Genomic DNA, 23505 nt, shown 5'->3' on the forward strand with positions numbered 1-23505 from the left:
AAAACAAAACCAGGTAAGTCGCTTCCCAGGTGAAACGAGGTGGGTGATTCCTGTCAGGGTGAGGTCACTTGTGACTTGTTGTTCCCAATGAATTTGATGTTTTATTTTCATTATTATTTATTTTTTGTTAAGTAAATAATACATATCTACTTATATTTGTTCAAATTACCCTATAAATATTATTAAACACAACATACTTGCCCACCTTAAAACTGGTGCTATGGTGCGAGTTAATAAGAGTAAGTATTTATTTCTCCATCTTATTTCCAGTGCTTTTTTAGATGTATCACAGAAGTTACTTAGCACAGTTTTAAGAAAAGAGGCAGCACTGTACCCACACCCTGATCCCAACTTAGCTGCCAAATTGATCTGGTCTTACTATAGTGCTTCATGGTCTACTGAAATGTGACACCAAAGTTGTAGAATCACAGTTAGCAATTTTTCCACCATTTGTGAATGACTACGGGTATCCACATCTAGTCTTATTATCAGCTGGATGTCATAGATTTCCCCACTGCCTACAAGAGGCCTCAGGTAACCTAAGGATTGTCAAGTGGAAATCTCAAGAGGACACATAAATATCTCCAAGACGAGACAATACAAACATCCAAGACAATGCTGCAAAGGTGAGTGCCAGATGTCACTCATCCAAAAAATAAAATAAATAGATAAATAAAGTGAATCAATAAATCAACAAAAATAAATAAAAGAACAAAAAATAAAATAAACAAATAAATAAATACAATAAAAGCCATTAAAGAGCAAAACAATGCCTAAACCAGTGAATCTTCAACAGTTGGAAAAAAATAAAAATAAAAAAAATCAGATGTGTTAGCTGGTTCATAGCCCAGCACATCCTTTGGTAGAAGATAGAGAAAGCATACAAAGATAGCATATGGTAAGGTAGAGGGCACCAACCCCTACTTCAGGAAGACACTAACCATCACTTTTTTGGTATCAGGTTTACAAAACCACACTATATATGTATGTACATAAATACATATATGTATGTATTATAAATAAATTAGAATGATAAAAGATTATAGTGACTAAGTACTCACCCATAAACGCAGAGGATGTAGAATGATGATGATGTCTCCACTGCACCTTCACAATATAATTCTACTTGGAAAGATATCAACTGTACCTCAGGACAGGATATGAGTAACACAAATAAATGGCATCTTCTATCCCAGTTATCCCCTCTGGAGAGTGCTTAGAAACAGGCATCAGATAAGAATATATAGATAGTCCCTACCTCCTGTTCAGAGTGAGAAAAGCTGTTATGAGGAGGATGATGGAATGAACAATTCATGACAAGTTACATGTGCCCTTATGCCTATCACATGATCCACCTAACACTGACTAGAGGGCAAATTAGTATATTCATAAGACTTCATGATTAGTTTTATTGCTATGGAAATTTCTACAATCTTAAAATTATATATCACATGCAAATTACCTGCCAAAAGACAAACGGTCCCCATGGGTTTATCACATTGAGCGTGCATTTACACAACTCGCCCACTACCATTTTCCTCTCTTGGCCCAGTCCTTAGGAGTCCAGTGTAGATACTTTGAGTCTATCCTCACTTTTCTCTTCTCCATGACCTTCCTATGACTCTCCACTAGCTCCTTATTGAGGGTGAGAATGTACTGACCACGGTAGTAGTTGATCAGCTCCAAATTTGTGAGTGTAGATATCACATCTTCTTTTTTTATACTAGTTTGCTCACATATTTCACTGTGTAGAGAAAGGAAAATTAATGTACAGTAAAATAAGTATTTTAGATTCTTTAAAGTCAATAGTGTATCAACTTCTTTGTGATTCATGAAAAACAATTACAATCATAAGATCCCATCTCAGTATCTCATTTGGTCAATTACAGTGAACCTCCAGTTTATCGCAGTTCAGTTATCACAGGTTCACTTTTTCACATTTTTTTCATTGGAACCCAATTATTCTTACAATGCAGGAAGTCCCACTTTATCATGAAGAAATTGGCAATTATATTTGATAAAATACAAGCTAAATCATGGCATGGGTTAAGGAAATACCCAGACGAGGGTTTAGGCACACTTTTATACTTAGCAACACTGCCTGCTGATAAGGTAGCAGCCAGGCAAAAGCAACAGCGCAGTTCACACCAGCCTATCACCATCAACAGTCAGAGTGGGCATCAGCTGGTGTAGGTTAGTTGGCTGTTTTCACTGCCACTCTCACATTGTTTGTGGGTTGGTGTACTTGGATTGGTGGTGGTTTGGCATGTTCATGTGAGTGCTGTACATTTCTGTTACTGTTAGGTGGTGGTCAGGTTGGATAATCGTGCAGAAGCAAGTTTTGTCACCAGTCGATGTTGTGTATGGATTGTTATCCTTCTGGTGGTGGTTTGGCATGTTATGTAAGTGTTGTACAAACATTCTGGTTATCGTTGGGTTTGTGGTGGTCGGTGTGTTGTGCACACGGTGCATGTTCCTAATTTGCTGAGTTGGCAGTTAATCACCATTACTACCACAAGGAGATGAGTGGTTTAACTAGCTTTTTTTTCTCTCTCTTCTTTCTGAGCCACAGTCAATATATCACAGATTTTAGTACTTTGGAACATAACTCCATGATGAACTGGGGGTGCACTGTATTCCTTTAAACTCATGACATTCTTAGTCTATGCCACCCATTGGTTTTCCTCTGCATCTAAGTCACAATTAAATTTATGCCATTCAAGCAACACATGGATGAGTTTAATCCAATACAGAACATGAAGAAATTTGTACCACTGACAGGACATCAGAATATGACTAAGTGTTCACCATTTCTATTTGCTGACTACTCATCCGCTGCTCCTTGGATCCATATAAAATAGTACTTTATATGAACAAAATGTATGATATTTACCTATGCAATGACAAGTAACATACTGAAAATTAGCTGCTGTTGTCCTCCAGCAGAACTTTTTTTATGGGGCTGACTTACTAATACCAAGGCAAACAATGAGAGAGAGAGAGAGAGAGAGAGAGAGAGAGAGAGAGAGAGAGAGAGAGAGAGAGAGAGAGAGAGAGAGAGAGAGAGAGAGAGAGAGAGAGAGAGAGAGAGAGAGAGAGAGAGAGAGAGAGAGAGAGAGAGAGAGAGAGAGAGAGAAAAATACTGTGGGTAAATAATAATGCTCTCCACCTTCCAATACACACACACACACACACACACACACACACACACACACACACACACACACACACACTCACACACACACACACACACATATATATATATATATATATATATATATATATATATATATATATATATATATATATATATATATATATATATTATATATATATATATATATATACTATATATATATATACTATATATATATATATATTAGTTAAGGCAATAAATATGACTTTAAATGGACATACTTACTTGATGGTTAGTTGAGGCTTCTCTTGACCTTCCTGAGGCTTCAGTGCTATCAGAATTTCCAGTATAGTCTGTTTCCAGTAAGAGCGATAAGAAAGCAGCCCCAAGTCACTCAAGGGCTTCTCAGGGGAGCCTGTCTTCCCTTCAAACTTTGACAGTTCATAACCTGTATGATTTTAGTTATTATGAATAGATAGTGGTTCATAAGGCTTTTCTTGAAAGGTACTTTAAAAATTCAATAAATTTATCTGAAGCAATTAATTAGTAAAATATGAATTTGCATGATCAACCCAGAATACATCCACACAAAATTAATTTAATACTTACTAAATTCAATAAGCAGCTTGGCCATAACCTTTCCGTTGATAAGGAGGAAGCGTCAAAATGCAGGCAACATTGTAGTCTTCTGAAGATTCCTTCTCCTGTAAAAATCAAGTTTTAATGATAAAGAAAGGAATGGATATATCTCTCACCCATTACCTAAAGATATATTAACTATTCAGCTATTCAGTTAGTGCCACTTATCAACTTCCTCTTTAAATCCTAGAATCTACATAATCCTCAGCCTCGAGTGACGTGTATTTCATAAATAGTTGCCAAATATTTTCAACTAAGAAAGCCCTTCTGAGTTGCACTCAGTTATTTATTCTGCTTAGAAATCCATCTCCCATGAATAAATTTCATAGCACTGAAAGATGATTTTAAAATATATAGGTAGACAATATAACATGGAAATACCTGTGAAGTGGAAAAATAAATAAATTAATAATATATATATATATATATATATATATATATATATATATAGTATATAGTATATATATATATATATATATATATATATATATATATATATATATATAAAGTCTATGGAATATGTGTAAAATAGGCTCCCAGAAAATTATACCAAGAGGAAATCCGTCACCATACAATTTTCATTAATAAAAATTAACCTTTAACATTCACATAGTGCCAAAAGATTGTTGTGCAGGACTACAGGTGTATGGCTGTTGTATGTCAATCCTTAGCTACTATGACTGTGTTTACATGTGCTGTTGCTGATTGCAAGTCTACTTCATTGGCCATACATAGCTGAAACTTATGTGATTCACCACATACTGGCACCAACTTCTTTTTTTGTTCCCTGCAGGAGGCATTATTATTATTATTATTATTATTATTATTATTATTATTATTATTATTATTATTATTATTATTATCATTATTATTATTATTATTATTATTATTATTATTTATTTATTTATTTGTTCTTTTTTTTTTCAGGCATACAGTCTACTGATTTATGACCTGTGAAAAAGAATGCCAAAATTCCGACATGTCATTTTTACATGCTCATCAAATTTTCTCAAATGCATTCAAGAGTACTGTACTTTATCCAAAGGAAAAAACTGTACTGAAGCTGAGATGGTACAGACAATCAAGTTGATGATAGGAGCATAGAAATTGTGAGCGAGTAACTTTATATTGAATCATAGGACATCTGGACACCTCTGGGTCAATGTGAAGACTTTCACGTATACAAAAGTTACACAGAGAATTGAGTCGTTTATCTCTCTTTTGTCTTTCAAACACATTTTAGAGCAAAAAGCGGAGTAGAAATATGCAACAACAATTCTCAAGGATGAAGCACGTCTTACCTTAGAGAAATAGCCGACAATATGGTAGCCCCTCATGTCACACTCAGTCATGACATAGAACAGAAAGGGATCAGTATCATAATATAGTGTCTTGTGATCAAGGAACAACTTAGCTAGCAAACAAAGATTCTGGGCATAGAGCTTGTTCTTGCGACCGTCCAGTTCAAAAAAGGAAACTGATCCTTTACGATAGATCTCATTTCCAGGTGGATGTTTGAAGGGACATTTGTGCTGAAAGACAACAAATCTGCTAAGTAATATATCTTTATAGCTATTCATTCACCTAAAAATTACAGTACAGCATTAGTATATCAGAGTAAATGGGAGGAAGTTGGGGTTAACTAAGAGCAGTAAATGAAGACTACTAACAACTGTACACTATAACTCTACTTGGCTGTGCACTACTTAACTCATCCACCATCACTTTCTGATACAAAACATTCAACAAACTTGAGGGATGTGAAACACTGTACACATGGGCAAGAAGTTGTGACTAAAAACTATTAAAATTCATCCTTCTGTTTGAAAATAACTGAAAACTACAATATATTAATTAAATTAGGTATTAGACCATGATATGATGACTAATGAGCATTCAATTTATGAATTTCAGTTAAATAAATTCATTTTATCTCGTCTAAATTTATAAATAAAATTTGCATTTATAATTAATGGAAAAGCATGGACAGGAAAAAATAAATTTACAGTTAGTTCCAATTTATAAATTTTAAGAAACAAATCTCACTCATAAATCACAATTCATCTGCAAATATACATCCAAGTTATACTTACCAGGTGTCTCTCAAGACATTTTCTACTCTTGCGATATTTCAGACAGAATTCACAGATGTATATGCAGTCCAAACTCGTTATTTCCTGTTAAAGAAAGAATAGTCATAAAAAGCCTAGTCCACTGAAGTAATGTTACTTATACAGTGGTCTCATGATATCTACATCTGCTTTCTCCCTTGGAAATCTGGCATTAAACTGCTGAACAGCACAACTCTCATAATATGCCCACATATAAAAATGAGCTTACTCTGGCAACTGCATTAAAGCTCCTTGTATTTTTGTTTTCAATTTATCTATTTATGCACCAGGCTGGCAATGCCATATGGGGCAGCCCAGTCACAAACTCACAACACATTCATACACACATCATTTACACTCTGAGCCCCATCAGTTCCAAGTGGAAAGGGATAGTCTTGTGGACTATCCCTTTCCACTTTCCACAACTATATCCCAGGAGCTTAGACACAGCACAGCTGATCAGATACCTTGCAAGGGCCGACAGCACACATTGGTTTATTCCTACCCCCCTTCATAATGAGACCATTCCCTATCCTCTACTTACTCCAATCATTAGACCACAGTAGAAGCAGGGTACTTCCTATGGAGTGACCCGCATCCTAACTGGGTCCATTAACTGATGGGGTCCACTAGAGTTGCATTCACATTCCCTCCATGAGGTCAACAAGACCACATCATTTTCGTTCACTCACCACTCACTCTCTGTTCACCTCTATCACACAGGTTCTTGCTTGCTACACAGTCATTCCGCTCTTCACACAGTTCATCCACTCCAAGCATGGCTTTCCTCTTTAACCTGTATATTGTTTAGTACATATACATACCTATCTTTTAGGGAAGTGGTTAGTACGTAAACAGACAATTTTGTTTTTGAGTGATTTTACAGCCTTCAATTTTGTTTGTGTATACAGTACGGTACACAACAAATATGATTAATTCTAATGTACCATTCGTTATGGCAAATGATGACTGAAGAACCTATGAAAAAAATTAATTGGTTGCAGGGAACCAGAAAATAACAAAAAAAATTCCACAATTTTCAAAAAAGCACATCGAAACAAGCACATCTACACTAATACATCTCAGATAACGCAACAAATATATACAGTACACTTCCGAGTTTCATGCCTAATCCTAAATTCTTACCATCTTACACCTTTTCACCCCAAGTTTCACGCTGCTCTGACGAGAATAGGTCACTCATACACATGCAGTAAAATCCTGCTTAAATTGGAGCTCTCTCTCTCTCTCTCTCTCTCTCTCTCTCTCTCTCTCTCTCTCTCTCTCTCTCTGTGAAAGTAAGAACAATCCTAAGGATTGCTAAATAGGATGACACTGACTGAGAGTGAAAACAGAGTTACATATATGAGAGTGAGAAAGGATGAAACAATAATGACAAAATTAATAAGGGGGATAAGGGGGGAGAGAGAGAGAGAGAGAGAGAGAGAGAGAGAGAGAGAGAGAGAGAGAGAGAGAGAGAGAGAGAGAGAGAGAGAGAGAGAGAGAGAGAGAGAGAGAGAGAGAAAATCACTCTCTTGTCCCTCATTTCTGACAGATAAAGGGGAGGGGAGGTGACTGGGAGGGAGGTTTGAGACAAGACAAAAGGAGGGAGAGGAAAGGAAAAAAGGAAGGGGCAGGTGGCAGATAGGTGAGCAGTGGCTTACACAGCTGGTGAGCTATTCTTGGGAGTTTTAGTTTGTTATTCAGAATGAATTTTCATTAAAATTTCAGTGCTCGCACAAATTACGTTACGTTAAAATTTCAGTGCGTTAATGTAGTTGTACATTTCAATGACCATGCATTGTTATGTACCCTTCTGTATAAAGATTTGTAACTAACAGTAACAAAGAATATTTTGACAAATCAGGAGTCAATGTTTTCATATACATATCTATCCTTTGGGGTCAGAGTTATTGTGGACCAAATACTTCTGTAGGAACTGAGAAATATTTGTGGATTACTACTACTATTATTATTATTATTATTATTATTATTATTTATCTTTTTTTTTCTATGCCTATGTCAACAAGCATGAGTATAATATCAAATCAATAAAATGAAACTGAAAGCTACAGTACTGGAGAGGGGCATAGATTTTGATTATAAATGTTTTGGCATGCTGACACTGTTGTGGAGTCAGATACACAGAGTGGGCTGATGTTTCCCCAAACATCATCACATAAAAAGTTGTTACTTCCTTCTAGGAAATTACTCCTCAAATCTATAATCAGTAAGGCACAAGAAATAAGAAACAAGACTTTAGAGTAGTAATTGGAAAGGAAAACTGAAATTCGTAAAATTCATAGTATGTTCTATTCTTTGAGAACTGTGGGATTAGTAGCCATGACCTTGAGATGTTGGGTGTTGCCAGATGTGCATCCAATCATTTTGTTTGAACATACAATTCTTATTTATTTATGGATATTTGTATTGTAAAGAAGTACTTATTTATCATACTGTAAGGTTGTGGAAAATGTATATAAAGGGGAGAATATATCTTTAAAAAATATATAAATATAAAATTCCGCACCCCTAGTCTGATATCATGGGTTCTGAGAAGGAAAAAATCCAAGAATTAAAATCATATGGTAGCCACACTTCCATTCATGGTATGGGAATAACATATATCAAGCAATGTTATTTTTTTTTTTCATTTTATGAGGGGAAAAAAAAAGATTCCTATCTCTGAGAAAGCACGACACTGTATGGGTTAATCATTCTGCCCTTTACATTAGGACACTTCTTTCAAAAACATACCTGTGGATAAGGAGAAAAGTACCAAGGCTTTATTCTGTATTTTCCGAGGTTCTATCATCTTCATGTTCTTGATGCGGGTGATGGCATGGTCATCAGAGTGAGTGGCTAGAGAACCTGTCTGTCGAGGAACATTCTGCTGTGGAGTGAGTGGAGTGAGTGGAGTGAGGGGAGTGAGTGGGGCAATCTCAATTTCCCCCAAGCTTCCAATAGAGCTCCCAATGGATCCTCCCAGGGAGCCAATAGATGCTCTGCGACCATCATCTTCCTGCCAAGTGGGATTCATGTTAGATACACATACACTGATTAAAACAAGGTCATAAATAAAATCTATTAAGGATTTAGTAATCTGCAATGTCTCAAAAGTTCTACGAAAGATGGAAAGGTGAGTGTGACAAACATGATGCAGAAGTGGTTGATGAAAGGGGAGTCATGGATGATTGACAAATGGTGTTTTTTTTTCTGGCAAACACCTCATAAGTTATTTTCTAATTGTTTCAATTACACCCTTTTCATGATACCTTCAAGCTACAATAACCTTTAAAAAGTGTGAATTCACTCTTTCAAAGTGAAACAAAGAAGCACAAAGCTTTGATTTCCAAACTACCCTCCTATGGCTTCTGCCCTCTCTGTAACTTCATCTCAGTCTGACCATTCTATTGCTGCTGTGGTAGATGGTCACTGTTCTTCTAAATCTATTCACACTGGTGTTCCTCAGGGTTCTGTCCTGTTATCCACTCTTCCTATTATTTACTAATGATCTTCCAAACCAAACTTCCTGTCTTATTCACTCCTATGCTGATGACACCACCCTGCACTTTTCCATGTCTTTTCATAGACATCCAATCCTTCAGGAAGTGAACATTTCACACAGGGAAGCCACAGAACGCCTGATTTCTGATCTCTCTAAAATTTCTGACTGGGGCAAAGCAAACTTAGTATTGTTCAGTGCCTCAAAAACTCAATTCCTCCATCTATCAACTCAATCTTCCAGACAACTATCCCATCTTCTTCAATGACACTCAACTGTCCTCCTCTTCTACACTGAACATCCTCAGTCAGTCCTTTACTTACGAGTATAATCTAAACTGGAAACTTCACATTTCATCTCTAGCTAAAACAGCTTTTATGATTTAGGTGTTCTGAGTCATCCGTGCCAATGCCCCCCCCTTCCTCCCCTCACTTGCTGCTTTCACATCACCAATAGAAGCTTCACCTTGAACCTTACAAGTGATTGATTGGAGAGAGAGAGAGAGAGAGAGAGAGAGAGAGAGAGAGAGAGAGAGAGAGAGAGAGAGAGAGAGAGAGAGAGAGGAGGAGAGAGAGAGAGAGAGAGGGAGAGAGAGAGAGAGAGGAGAGAGAGAGAGAGAGAGAGAGAGAGAGAGAGAGAGAGAGAGAGAGAGAGAGAGAGAGAGAGAGAGAGAGAGAGAGGGAGAGAGAGAGGAGAGAGAGAGAAGTGCTGCAACATCACAGTCATATGGCAATCTTGCACCTTAATGTTATGCAAATTAGCACAAACCTTAAATTAAATAAACTAACCCTTACAGGCCAAAAAATTTTTCCTTTCATTCCTGTCTCCCTTTTCACTTTTCAGGGTCTCAAACAATATTTTAGCCTTTTCCTTAATTAACATAAGGCTCACTGGGATATGCCACAGATGCTGGTCTACTAACTGAAGTACTGATAAGTGCTCCATATTAATAATCAGACCACAACATTGCTTGGTTATCACAGCTGACTTCCAAGGAGCAGCCTTTCATATGTTCAAGGATGCAATCTCTAGCCTTGATAATTGTAGTCACAGATGACCGGCTCAGGCCAAGCAGCTGACCAATGTTCGTAGCCCTTCCTCCCTTATGTGCCCATTTCACAATGTCTAATTTAACTCCCATACAGATTGCTATCCAGTTCCTCGATACAATACCATCAGAAGAGTATGCCTCATGCTCAGGAGCTGTAATGAAGGAGGGGGGGAAGGGGGGAACATAAAAAAGAGCAAGTACTAATCCAACACAGCGCACAACCAAGACTCACCAATGCTTCCTTCCTTGCTCTATTGCCATGTGACAACGCATTCCTCTGCCGTACTCATCAAGTAGTTTTGTATTTTGTATTTTTCATCAAAATGTAATACACAATAGATCTTTTTGTTTGCTTTCTCTATTTATTTTGGAAAAAGATTGTGCTAGATGTATTATGTATGTGTGGTGTAGTGTAAAAAATAAGAGATGAGTGTACTGGAGGGCAATGTTATGTAGCACTGAAATTTTAAAAATAAATTAATGAAAATAATAAAAATAAAAAATCTACATAGAGAAATGTATGTAACTATGAAACAATGCAAGCTGAGATCACCATAAACCAAAGACTCAAAGGGACTATTTTGAAGGCCATGGTGGACAAACTTAAATCAAGTGCATACTTTCTTATATATAAGCCTAGTCTCAGGACTTTGTGATGCCACTTTAAATAATATTTTGATCACTGAGCTGTAATGCACTTGTATAAGTGTGCCTCTTACTAGCATGCTGAGCTGTCAGAAGGTCACTGATCTTCTTGTAGTTTCTTCCATAGAATTTGTGTAATGCATTTATACCAAGTAAATTTATTTCAGTGTGGCAAGAGTGTATGAAATGCAAGCTTGAGTAAATGAAAGCAAAAAATAAGGTTATGGTATGTTTTTATAATGTTATAATGACCACATGCCATGTCAAAGACAAGTAGGGGTAGTTATTCCATCCTATGTGGTGTGCTGACTAACTTGGTGCACTATAAAAATGTAGTGTAGTCCTAGACTGTCTGACATATGTAATTTTTTTTAATTGCTTTGTGTACAGTAGAAACCAATCACCAATTTATGAGGTGTGTTAAGCTAGGCATTGCAAATAGGAACACACATTGCCAGAAGGTGCACTAAGGATAAAGAATAAAGATCTTGAACTATAAGACAAAAGAACCAATAAACTATATATTACTGTGCAGTTTGGTATGCATCCATCATAATAATACACATTACGATAATTATCACTATTTTTTTATGAAAATCTGAAAACAGCCTAATGACCAAAATTCCAAATCAATAAATGTTGATGTAATGGGAACTGTTTGAGAGAAGGTAAGAATGGAAGCATAAGAGTATCACCAATAAAGTTTATGAAGAAGAAGAAAAAAAAAAAAAAAAAAAAAAAAAATGGAGACTTTTCCTGATAACATTCACCCAGGTCTTCCAAGGAAAAGACATTCGTATCGACAGACAAAGGTACACAATGTCTTAGTACTAGAAAACTCACCGTATGTTATTAGACAACTACTACCACCACTGTGGGATGATGCCAGAAAATTCTCCCCCCACCACACAAAGAATGGGTAAGTTCCGATGGGATCTAAAATCCAGTTCTAGTGAAAAAAGCCTTGCTTTTTATTTTATATACTGACTTTCTGTAAACTTCTAAGAAAATGCAACCCTTGTAAAAAGCAGGATCCACATGAATACAAAGATGCAAGTTCAAACAAATATATAAGATAATGCATGTTACATAAATAAAATACACAAGTCAGTGTGGTAAGGCATACTGAGAGTAAGGAATAAACCAAGAAAGTGGCAAGCTGTGCTAAGATTCAACAAGAATATACATTAATTTCTCTCTGATGTTTAGTTTCCTATGGAAGCATTCCCAAAGTTAGAAGAACCTCTATTTCTCTTTATCCAAACACTCCATTCTTGTTCAAGGTCTCCAATACCAAACATTTCAAACATCTATCAAGTCTTTACTACTTCCTTCCTTCCTCCATTACACTCATACCACTTATATTGATAAGTGTCACACCTGTAACCCAAATTCTCCCCCTTCCCTCCACAGTGAGTGAAGCTACCTCAGCCCAAAGCCATCATGCCCTTCCCAATAGGAAGCCAATGGCAACTGACAAGACTGTTCCAATCCTATTCCCAGAGGAGCACAATCCATGAGACTGTCACTTAGAGACAGCCTTAAAATCTAAAGGCATAAATCCAACCAAGTTTAAAGTAGACTAAAATGTAACAATTAAATATACAACAAAAATACAAGCCTGTGAAAGAACTATACTGAAAATCCTATGCACCCCATCTGCAATCAAATTGGATGGTTCCAATTATCTATCTCACTAACTCATCTTAATCATCACCATGCTTATGAAACTTATAAAAATGGCAATATAATAAGTTACTCATACAATGACATACTACCGGTTAAATCAGTAAGACATAAATAATATATAAGCAGTTAGAAACAGCAAATGTCTTGCAACTTCAGGGCATTCTCTCCTGATTTAAAGCAATACTTTTATAATGGTAAGTGAGCCTCACCTCTCTAAAAAGACTAATACCTGTACTGACCTACTGTTTATGGCTGGATAGTAAGCAAATGCTGATCTTGCATCATGGCTGCACAGACTTCTCTTTCCTCCTCACTCATGCACATAGCAACAATGATCAGCATTAATTACCAGTGTCAGCATTCATTGCCTTTGGTGATGCATAATCAGCTTTTTTCTTAGTGAAACACACTTTGTTTTGTTCATTTTATGGTACTTGTAGTGATGAATGTGAGACAGACAGGCCATGGAGATACTGTTCACTCATAGATCTTCACTTGTTGGTCTTGAATGGTGTTGATATAACAAAAGACGTGAATTAAAATGTGTGAAACTTCCAGAACCTCATATGAAAATTCATCAAGCAAGGCTGTGAGGAATTGTCTTTTCAGAGGCATGATGGTGGCATCCCCTCTGCTTCCCTTCAGCTATCTTGCTGTAAGAGTTGGAGTAAAGTCCAACTGCCTTTGTAGAGAAGCTAGAAGCCATGGGGTAATGATAAAGGGATGCCACCACCATGGTTGTGAAGAGACAATTTCTCACTGCCTCCCTTAACAAATTTTTTGTAAGAGGTTCTGCAAGTTTCGTATTTTTAAATTCACATCTTTTGCTATATCAACACCATTTAACCCCAACATGTAAAGATCTATGATTGAATGATATCACCGTGACTTGTCTCCCTTGCACTCATCACTACAAAGACCACAGCATGAACAGAAGATAATGCATTTCATCCTGAGAATAGAGCCAATCACGCACCACCAGACACAATGAACACTGACACTGGTAACTTGCTTAATACTGCTCAATGTTGCTATGGGCGTAAGCAAGAAGGAGAAATGCACTTGAGATCCCAATGAGTCAATTTATCCCAGCCCACTTTTTATGCTTGTTGAGAGGCCTTAAGTAAAATGCACTCCCTGAGAAGCGTGTGCTGCTGCAATGGAAGATCAGCATTCGCTGAATGTAGCATTGAGGCAACAGTATATTAAACAGGCTACTTTCCCAACAGATGTGATGAGTGTGGTGGCAAGCTGCACACAAAACATCCTCACCAGACATGGGAAGAATCTCTATCTACCACATTTGCAAACATGAATTTTTATTTTAAAATTACCAAATGTGAATTGTGAATATTACCATCCAGTCCATATTCCATCATTCAAGTGTTGGTAATATATAACTTCTTAATACTGTATTGAACTGTACAAATATTTGGCAGTTGTACATCACATTTCAATTAAATTTAAATATACTGAAAGAATTTGGCTGCAGAAAACTGAATATGACAATGAACATGGGGTCTGTTTGGAGTTGGAGGGAAAGGGTTGGTTTTCCCTTACCCTACTCTATGGTACTAAAGCACAGCTACACACATTTTCTTCTATAAACTACAACCATTAAAATTTGTTATTTTCAAATTATACCAATTTACTTTTGCTAGTTTAGGGAAAATATTTGTATATTTAAAAAAAAATTGGGAATGGAAATACAAATGTGTACAAAAAATCATTCCACTTCTAATCCTCACACAGCAATACCACAAGCACAAGACAGATCTTTTAAAATTCAAGAATACTCTGAGTATAATCAAGCAGTAGGTAAGGAAAAATCAGACCTGTTTGTCTGAGAAATTAAGCAAACTGATCCGCATTTGCTTTAACATACAAACATGACACTTAACATGCATGGCTGTGCTGGCCAATTTTCAATGTTTTTTTTTCTTCTTAAATTGATTTCTCACTCTAAAACTATATGAGAACATAATAATATATCTTACAAAAACCAAGTTATTTGAAAGGTATTTCTTCTGTTTTTGTGGGGCAAATGCAGCCATATTATTGTAAAATATTCTCTCTCTCTCTCTCTCTCTCTGAAGAGAAATGAGTGAGTGATGACATGGAAATGCCAAGTACTATGTGAAAAAGGCTGATAATAACAAGGAAAGTACAAGGCCAAGTGTGTGTGTGTGTGTGTGTGTGTGTGTGTGTGTATTTACCTACTTGTCTTGTACAGGGTCCAAGCAATTATCCAATTTTTCTTTAAATTTGCTCACATTAACAGCAGTAACTACCTCCTCACTTAAACTATTCCAGAGATCAATGCTTTGGTATGGGAAACTATATTTCTAGATGTCACTGAGACATTTGCTTATCTTAATCTTTTTTGTATGTCCTCTTGTACATCTTGTTCCCTCATTTATGTGCATCTTTAAAACTTGTCTGTCTACCTTTTCCATATGGTTTATTAATTTGTACATTTTTTTTTTTTTTATGTAGGAAGGATACTGGCCAAGGGCAACAAAAATCTAGTAAAAAAAAAATGCCCACTGAAATGCCAGTCCCATAAAAGGGTCAAAGCAGTGGTCAAAAATTGGTGGATAAGTGTCTTGAAACCTCCCTCTTGAAGGAATTCAAGTCATAAGAAGGTGGAAATACAGAAGCAGGCAGGGAGTTCCAGAGTTTACTAGAGAAAGGGATGAATGATTGAGAATACTGGTTAACTCTTGCGTTAGAGAGGTGGACAGAATAGGGGTGAGAGAAAGAAGAAAGTCTTGTGCAGCGAGACCACAGAAGGAAGGGAGGCATGCAGTTAGCAAGATCAGAAGAGCAGTTAGCATGAAAATAGCAGTAGAAGACAGCTAGATATGCAACATTGCGGCAGTGAGAGAGAGGCTGAAGACAGTCAGTTAGAGGAGAGGAGTTAATGAGACGAAAAGCTTTTGATTCCACCATGTCTAGAAGAGCAGTATGAGTGGAACCCCCCCCAGACATGTGAAGCATACTCCATACATGGACGGATAAGGCCCTTGTACAGAGTTAGCAGCTGGGGGGGTGAGAAAAACTGGTGGAGACGTCTCAGAACACCTAACTTCATAGAAGCTGTTTTAGCTAGAGATGAGATGTGAAGTTTCCAGTTCAGATTATAAGTAAAGGACAGACTGAGGATGTTCAGTGTAGAAGAGGGGGACAGTTGAGTGTCATTGAAAAAGAGGGATAGTTGTCTGGAAGGTTGTGTCGAGTTGATAGATGGAGGAATTGAGTTTTTGAGGCATTGAACAATACCAAGTTTGCTCTGCCCCAATCAGAAATTTTAGAAAGATCAGAAGTCAGGCGTTCTGTGGCATCCCTGCGTGATATGTTTACCTCCTGAAGGGTTGGACGTCTATGAAAAGACGTGGAAAAGTGCAGGGTGGTATCATCAGCGTAGGAGTGGATAGGACAAGAAGTTTGGTTTAGAAGATCATTAATGAATAATAAGAAGAGTGGGTGACAGGACAGAACCCTGAGGAACACCACTGTTAATAGATTTAGGAGAACAGTGACCATCTACCACAGCAGCAATAGAACGGTCAGAAAGGAAACTTGAGATGAAGTTACAGAGAGAAGGATAGAAACTGTAGGAGGGTAGTTTGGAAATCAAAGCTTTGTGCCAGACTCTATCAAAGGCTTTTGATATGTCCAAGGCAACAGCAAAAGTTTCACCAAAATTTCTAAAAGAGGATGACCAAGACTCAGTAAGGAAAGCCAGAAGATCACCAGTAGAGCGGCCTTGACAGAACCCATACTGGCGATCAGATAGAAGGTTGTGAAGTGATAGATGTTTAAGAATCTTCCTGTTGAGGATAGATTCAAAAACTTTAGATAAGCAGGAAATTAAAGCAATAGGACGGTAGTTTGAGGGATTAGAGCGGTCACCCTTTTTAGGAACAAGTTGAATGTAGGCAAACTTCCAGCAAGAAGGAAAGGTAGATGTTGACAGACAGAGCTGAAAGAGTTTGACTAGGCAAGGTGCAAGCACGGAGGCACAGTTTCGGAGAACAATAGGAGGGACCCCATCAGGTCCATAAGCCTTCCGAGGGTTTAGGCCAGCGAGGGCATGGAAAACATCATTGTGAAGAATTTTAATAGCATGAAATAGTCAGAGGGTAAAGGAGAGGGAGGAACAAGCCCAGAATCATCCAAGGTAGAGTTTTTAGCAAAGGTTTGAGCAAAGAGTTCAGCTTTAGAAATAGATGTGATAGCATTGGTGCCATCTGGTTGAAGTAGAGGAGGGAAAGAAGAAGAAGCAAAGTTATTGGAGATATTTTTGGCTAGATGCCAGAAATCACGAGGGGAGTTAGTTCTTGAAAGGTTTTGACATTTTCTGTTAATGAAGGAGTTTTTGGCTAGTTGGAGAACAGACTTGGCATGGTTCCGGGCAGAAATATAAAGTGCATGAGATTCTGGTGATGGAAGGCTTAAGTACCTTTTGTGGGCCACCTCTCTATCATGTATAGCACGAGAACAAGCTGTGTTAAACCAAGGTTTAGAAGGTTTAGGACGAGAAAAATAGTGAGGAATGTACGCCTCCATGCCAGACACTATCACCTCTGTTATGCGCTCAGCACACAAAGATGGGTCTCTGACACGGAAGCAGTAGTCATTCCAAGGAAAATCAGCATAATACCTCCTCAGGTCCCCCCAACTAGCAGAGGCAAAACGCCAGAGGCACCTTCGCTTAGGGGGATCCTGAGGAGGGATTGGAGTGATAGGACAAGATAAAGATATGAGATTGTGATCGGAGGAGCCCAACGGAGAAGAAAGGGTGACAGCATAAGCAGAAGGATTAGAGGCCAGGAAAAGGTCAAGAATGTTGGGCGTATCTCCAAGACGGTCAGGAATACGAGTAGGGTGTTGCACCAATTGCTCTAGGTCATGGAGGATAGCAAAGTTGTAGGCTAGTTCACCAGGATGGTCAGTGAAGGGAGAGGAAAGCCAAAGCTGGTGGTGAACATTGAAGTCTCCAAGAATGGAGATCTCTGCAAAAAGGAAGAGGGTCAGAATGTGCTCCACTTTGGAAGTTAAGTAGTCAAAGAATTTCTTATAGTCAGAGGAGTTAGGAGAGAGGTATACAGCACAGATAAATTTAGTATGAGAATGACTCTGTAGTCGTAGCCAGATGGTGGAAAACTCGGAAGATTCAAGAGCGTGGGCACGAGAGCAGGTTAAATCATTGCGCACATAAACGCAGCATCCAGCTTTGGGTCGAAAATGAGGATAGAGAAAATAGAAGGGAACAGAAAAGGGGCTACTGTCAGTTGCCTCAGACACCTGAGTTTCAGTGAGGAAAAGAAGATGAGGTTTAGAAGAGGAGAGGTGGTGTTCTACAGATTGAAAATTAGATCTTAGACTGCGAATGTTGCAGAAGTTAATGAAGAAAAAGTTGAGGGGGGGTGTCAAGACACTTAGGGTCGTCGACAGAAAGGCAGTCCGACCTGGGGACATTTATGGTCCCCTCCCCAGATGGGGACTCCGAGGCTGGTGTAGGAGTCGCCATGATTTTAAAATTTTTGAGTGAAGGGTGTGTGTGTTATTAGGTGCTTGTAGTTTTGTGTGGAGGAAGAGAGTTGTCTTTAGAGGGCAGGCTGTGACTGCCCCTTTGTGTTGTGAGACACAAAGGGAAACATTCAGTGAGGTCACAGCTGGGTTTAATGATAAGTTCACAGCACCCCCTGAACAGTGCTTTAGACCTCACTGGGAGTAATTATTGTTTTGGCAGGTGTCTAGATTGTTATCAAGTCTCCCCTTTCTCTTCTCCCTTCCAATGCTATTAATCTCATTTCTTCCAGTCACTCTCTGTAAGTCTTTTCCTTCAATTCTGGCACCATCCTCATTGCTCTCCTCTATATTCTTTCCAATTTCCTTATATTTTTCTTCCTATGTGGAGACCATACTACTGCAGCATACTCCAACTTATGGCATATTATAGTTGTAATTATTTTTTTCATCATATCCTTGTCCATGTAGGAAAAAGCCACTCTAATGTTACTTAAAATCCTGTATGTGGAACCCAAAATTCCACTTACATGTTTCTCTGGTGACAGTGTCATAAATAATCACCCCCCAAAATCTTTTTCTTTGTTACTTTTCATTATTGTATCTTCACCTATTTTACAGTTCCATGCAGGTCTCCTTGTACTTTTCCTATTTCCATCACATGCCATTTCTTAGAATTAAAGTCAAGTTTTCACTTTAGGCTCCAAGCATAAATTTTATCCAAATCTTTCTGTAGCTCCTTACAATCCTCTGGGCTCCTTATAACTCTTAGCAACTTTGCAGCATCATCAGCAAACATATTAATGTAGCTACTTAATCTTTTCTGCATATCATTTACGTAAATCTGAAACATAATAGGTGCTTATACAGATCCTTGTGATACTCCACTTGTTACCTTGCTCTAGCTTGAAGTATTATCTCTGATTATTGTCCTCATTTGTTTGTCCTTCAAATAGTCTTGCATCCAACTTAATATTTTGCCTTTTAATCCCCCTACATTTTCCAGTTTCTACAGTAGACTCATGTGTGGAACCCTGTCAAATGCTTTTTTTACATCCAGATATACAGCATCCACCCATCCATCTCTTGCTTGCACCACATATATCACTCTAGTATAAAAGCTCTGCAGATTTGTAACACATGATCTTTTTTTCTTTAAATCCAAATTGCTTATCTGTTTTTTATTACAATTTTGCAGAGTTTACCTATGACACTAGTTAATGATCCTGGCCTGTAGTTTAGTGGCTCCATTTTATCATCTCCTTTATAGATAGGCATTATATTGGCTCTTTTCCATTCTTTAGGCATTCTTCCTTCTTTCAACAAACTATTTAACACATTCCAGATTGGCTCCACCAGCTGGTCTCTACATTCCTTCAATACCCACCCCAACACACCATCTGGTCCCATTGCTATTCTAACATCTAGGTCACTCAACAGCTTGTAGATTTCATACTTTTCCACCTTTATTTCATGTAACCCTTTATTTGACACTCTAGCTGTCACTACAAAATCTGCTTCCTTTTTAAGTACAGATTTAAAACTCTCGTTCATAATTTCATTCATCTCCTTGTCATCTTCATATATCTTTCCACCTCTTTTTAACTTAATAGTAGTATCTCTATGTTTCATTTCACCATTAATGTATCTATAGAGAAACTTAGGGTTCCTCTTTAGATTTATTCAGTATGTTCTTTTCAGTTTCTTTCTTCTTCTCTTCTTATCCTAAGTTATTAATTTCCAGCTTTTTTTTATATTCTTCTCTATTTCCTTCATTCCACTACTTTTTCATCTTCTTCCATACCTTCTCTTGTGTGTGTGTGTGTGTGTGTGTGTGTGTGTGTGTGTGTGTGTGTGTGTGTGTGTGTGTGTGTGTGTGTGTGTGTGTGTGTGTGTGTGTGTGTGTGTGAGAGAGAGAGAGAGAGAGAGAGAGAGAGAGAGAGAGAGAGAGAGAGAGAGAGAGAGAGAGAGAGAGAGAGAGAGAGAGAGAGAGAGAGAGAGAGAGAGAGAGAGAGAGAGAGAGAGAGAGAGAGCTGTATAGGTTTATATGATTCTATGATCTGATTGATGACAGTAAGACAGATTTATTTCTATAAGTTTTCTTATAATGCAAGCAATATGTTAGGGAATGGTTGTATGACAGCAATTAATTGTATCCCAGCAAGCAGCCCTTACATTAACTCAATCTAAAACATAGCCTATAATGAAAAATTTAAGATGACACAAGTTACCTTCACAAAATGAGGGAGTCCTAAAATCTAGTGACTTGTTATAAGCCAGTGGACTCTATTCATGGGATATAACAAGTCATCCATAAAAACGATGATATTGCCAGATTTCAGGAGCTGTAAAATATTAACAGCAGGTTTCCACAGTGCATAGGAGAATTACAGCCACATTTCTACCACAGATCTCAAAACACATTGCACCCAAAGTGACCTGTCTGATTTGATTGCAGAGGGTACACATTAACCTTCTCACACACTGGATATACATGTGCATCAAAATTTCTTCATGCAAAAACTGCATTGAAGCACAAGTGCATCGAAAAAATTATTTCTGATGTAGGAGCATAAATTTTTGATGAGTCAAAGATGAGCATCAGTTTCACAAAAGTAATGAACTGGCAATGCTGATGCTTACTAGAATAGGCCAACTATTAGATAATTTGTCAGTTTCAGCCTGTGACTCAGGCCGTCTGCATGTAATCCAAGGTGAATGCTGATTTCAGTTTTTCTTTATTTCCATGAAGTCTAACTGACATATCACAACAACAATAGTACAAGTGTGAAGCTCATAAAAAGAGTTTAAGTGATGTGCAGCACGTAGAAGGCTTCTTGGAAAAGTTCTGAGCTATAAGGTTTTGATAATTTTTTTCTTGTTTTGTATTTATTTTTGAGGGGAAAAAAATCAGTGAAATTTATTACTTTTTTTATGTGATCATCATAAAAATACTTTACTTGTGAAATATAATGTGTGCATACTTGTGAGTTTCAAGGGAGAGAAAGCTGCTTCTAAAATCAAAGTTTTGCATGTCACACGGAGAGGCCACAAATACCTTGTAACAAAAGAGGTATTGGAAAGAAAACTTAAGAAACTTACTGGTGCATGAGAGGGTTTATCTAAAGAACTGATAATTCCAAAACAAGCAAACTGTAAATCTTTCATAAGCAGTTGATGAGTGCAAACTAATGCTGAAAAGGAACTGTTCTGGTAAATTAATGTTTATCTTACCTCATTAGGATCCAACTTCCTTTTTTTGATCTTCTGTTGTTTTTGCTGCAGGGCAGCTAACACAGAAGGGCCAGTGATTGGGTCCTGAGCCACAACAGAAAATTGACCTCTTTAGTATTTTTAAAAGAATACAAACAACAACATAAAAAAAAACACCAAATTTCACACTATCATGCAATTATAATTTAAGAGAATATTAAATGTTGAACACAAAAAGTGAATGGTATATATATATTAGCATTTTAAAAAACAATGCCAAATGCAAATGCAAAAAGAAAATCACATTTATACACATATCTAAACACGAATAAACATGCTAAATGACAATATCTCACTCACTGGTGTAGTGAGACCTGGTGAGGAGGGTCTGGAATTAGTGGCTCCAGTCAAAGTTTTCTTAGGGGTGTTAAGACCGGTGGTGGAGGAAGCCAGATCTCGGCGGGGATACTGGATCTTTCGCAAGTCCAGTCGATCTTCTTCAACCCATTCATCTAGCCTTTTATTATCTGAATAATTTATTAAACAAATTAATGTAAGAAATAAAGGTTAATTCCACAGGTCCACCAAAAAATATGCACAAGCAAGTGATACACACACACACACACACACACACACACACACACACACACACACACACACACACACACACACACACACACACACACACACACACACACACACACACTGTGGATCTACCAAAAACATAAGCAGCCTCAGTAGTGAGTACCTCACTATTAGTCACACTCCATCTACAGCCAGAGGACCCATGATCTTTTCCTCATTGAACTAAAGGACTGTTACCTACCCCCTGATATCCATCATTTTAGGATACATCAACCATCTCGCCATCCTGTGGCTGGCTCATCCCACTATCATCATAGTTATAAGAAATTACAGGCCAAGTAAGGATTCCACTCACAATAACTTATGGCAGTGGATCACACACACCTACATAGAAAAGCTGAAGATGCTGAGAACCACACAATTTTTGCTCAAGCCCACACTTCTTGGTTGGAGATCACTGCCATCACAGAGATAAAATAAGCTAAGAAATCCTATCATTCAACTAAAATAACATGGAAGAGTGCAATCCATCACTCTGGTTCAAACATATAAAACAACCTCATAGGTCTCCAGAAGACCACTCTTCTGTTTCCATCATATTAAGGATCTCATACTTCCATATAACCCATGCTGTGAGCACCTACTTTACCACTATTTGTCAGAATCTCCCATATCCTTGACCACACCAACCTCCCATGTTATCCTCCATGCTCCAAACAACATTAATTTCAGCACAAGTGAGAATAACTAAAGCTGCAACTCTCCTAAAAAAAATGTCACCCCTCCCTCAAGGAATAACCCTGAACTATTGACACTGCCAGAAAACCACTAATGTCCACACCCCAACTCTGGTGTACCATTTCTTTAGTGTATACTAACACATAAGATTTAAACTCACTATCATTACCATTATTCTTCTTATTACTACATACACACACACACACACACACACACACACACACACACACACACACACACACACACACACAAAGTTGATATTTTATTATCATGTCCCCTCTCCTTGTATATTTTCAGCAGCTTATTCTAAATAAACTATTATTATTATTATTATTATCATTATTATTATTATTATTAGTAGTAGTAGTGGTGGTAGTAGTAGTAGTAGTAGTAGTAGTAGTAGTAGTAGTATCAATATCATACGTACATCTAGGCAATGAAGCCAGAATTCTGACCAGGAAAATTTTACCTAAAGGCTGAAGTGCAGACAATTTGAATGTCTCCTGAACTGAAGAAGAGCTAAGGAGAAATAAGGGAGCAGGAAAATTTTACCTAAATGCTGAAGTGCAGACAATTTGAATGACTCCTGAACTGGAGAAGAGCCAAGGAGAAATAAAGGAGCAGATGAAAGATCAGTCACGTATTTCATCAGCAATGA

At 37.6% G+C, this 23505-nt stretch overlaps 1 protein-coding gene across 1 annotated transcript in view; it reads right to left on the reverse strand.

The window, feature by feature from the left end:
* Positions 1-1391: 1391 nt before the first annotated feature.
* LOC135109157 (histone acetyltransferase Tip60-like) overlaps positions 1392-23505 on the reverse strand; it is a 30862-nt gene continuing 8748 nt past the window's right edge. Inside the window, 10 exon segments of the mRNA XM_064020285.1 lie at positions 1392-1744; positions 3422-3584; positions 3746-3764; positions 3766-3840; positions 5077-5307; positions 5869-5952; positions 8644-8691; positions 8693-8908; positions 21546-21629; positions 21885-22051. Coding sequence (XP_063876355.1) covers positions 1528-1744; positions 3422-3584; positions 3746-3764; positions 3766-3840; positions 5077-5307; positions 5869-5952; positions 8644-8691; positions 8693-8908; positions 21546-21629; positions 21885-22051 — 1304 coding nt within the window. The 3' untranslated portion in view covers positions 1392-1527.

This window comes from Scylla paramamosain, chromosome 18 (genome assembly GCF_035594125.1).
Source record: "Scylla paramamosain isolate STU-SP2022 chromosome 18, ASM3559412v1, whole genome shotgun sequence".
Classification (NCBI taxonomy): domain Eukaryota; kingdom Metazoa; phylum Arthropoda; class Malacostraca; order Decapoda; family Portunidae; genus Scylla; species Scylla paramamosain.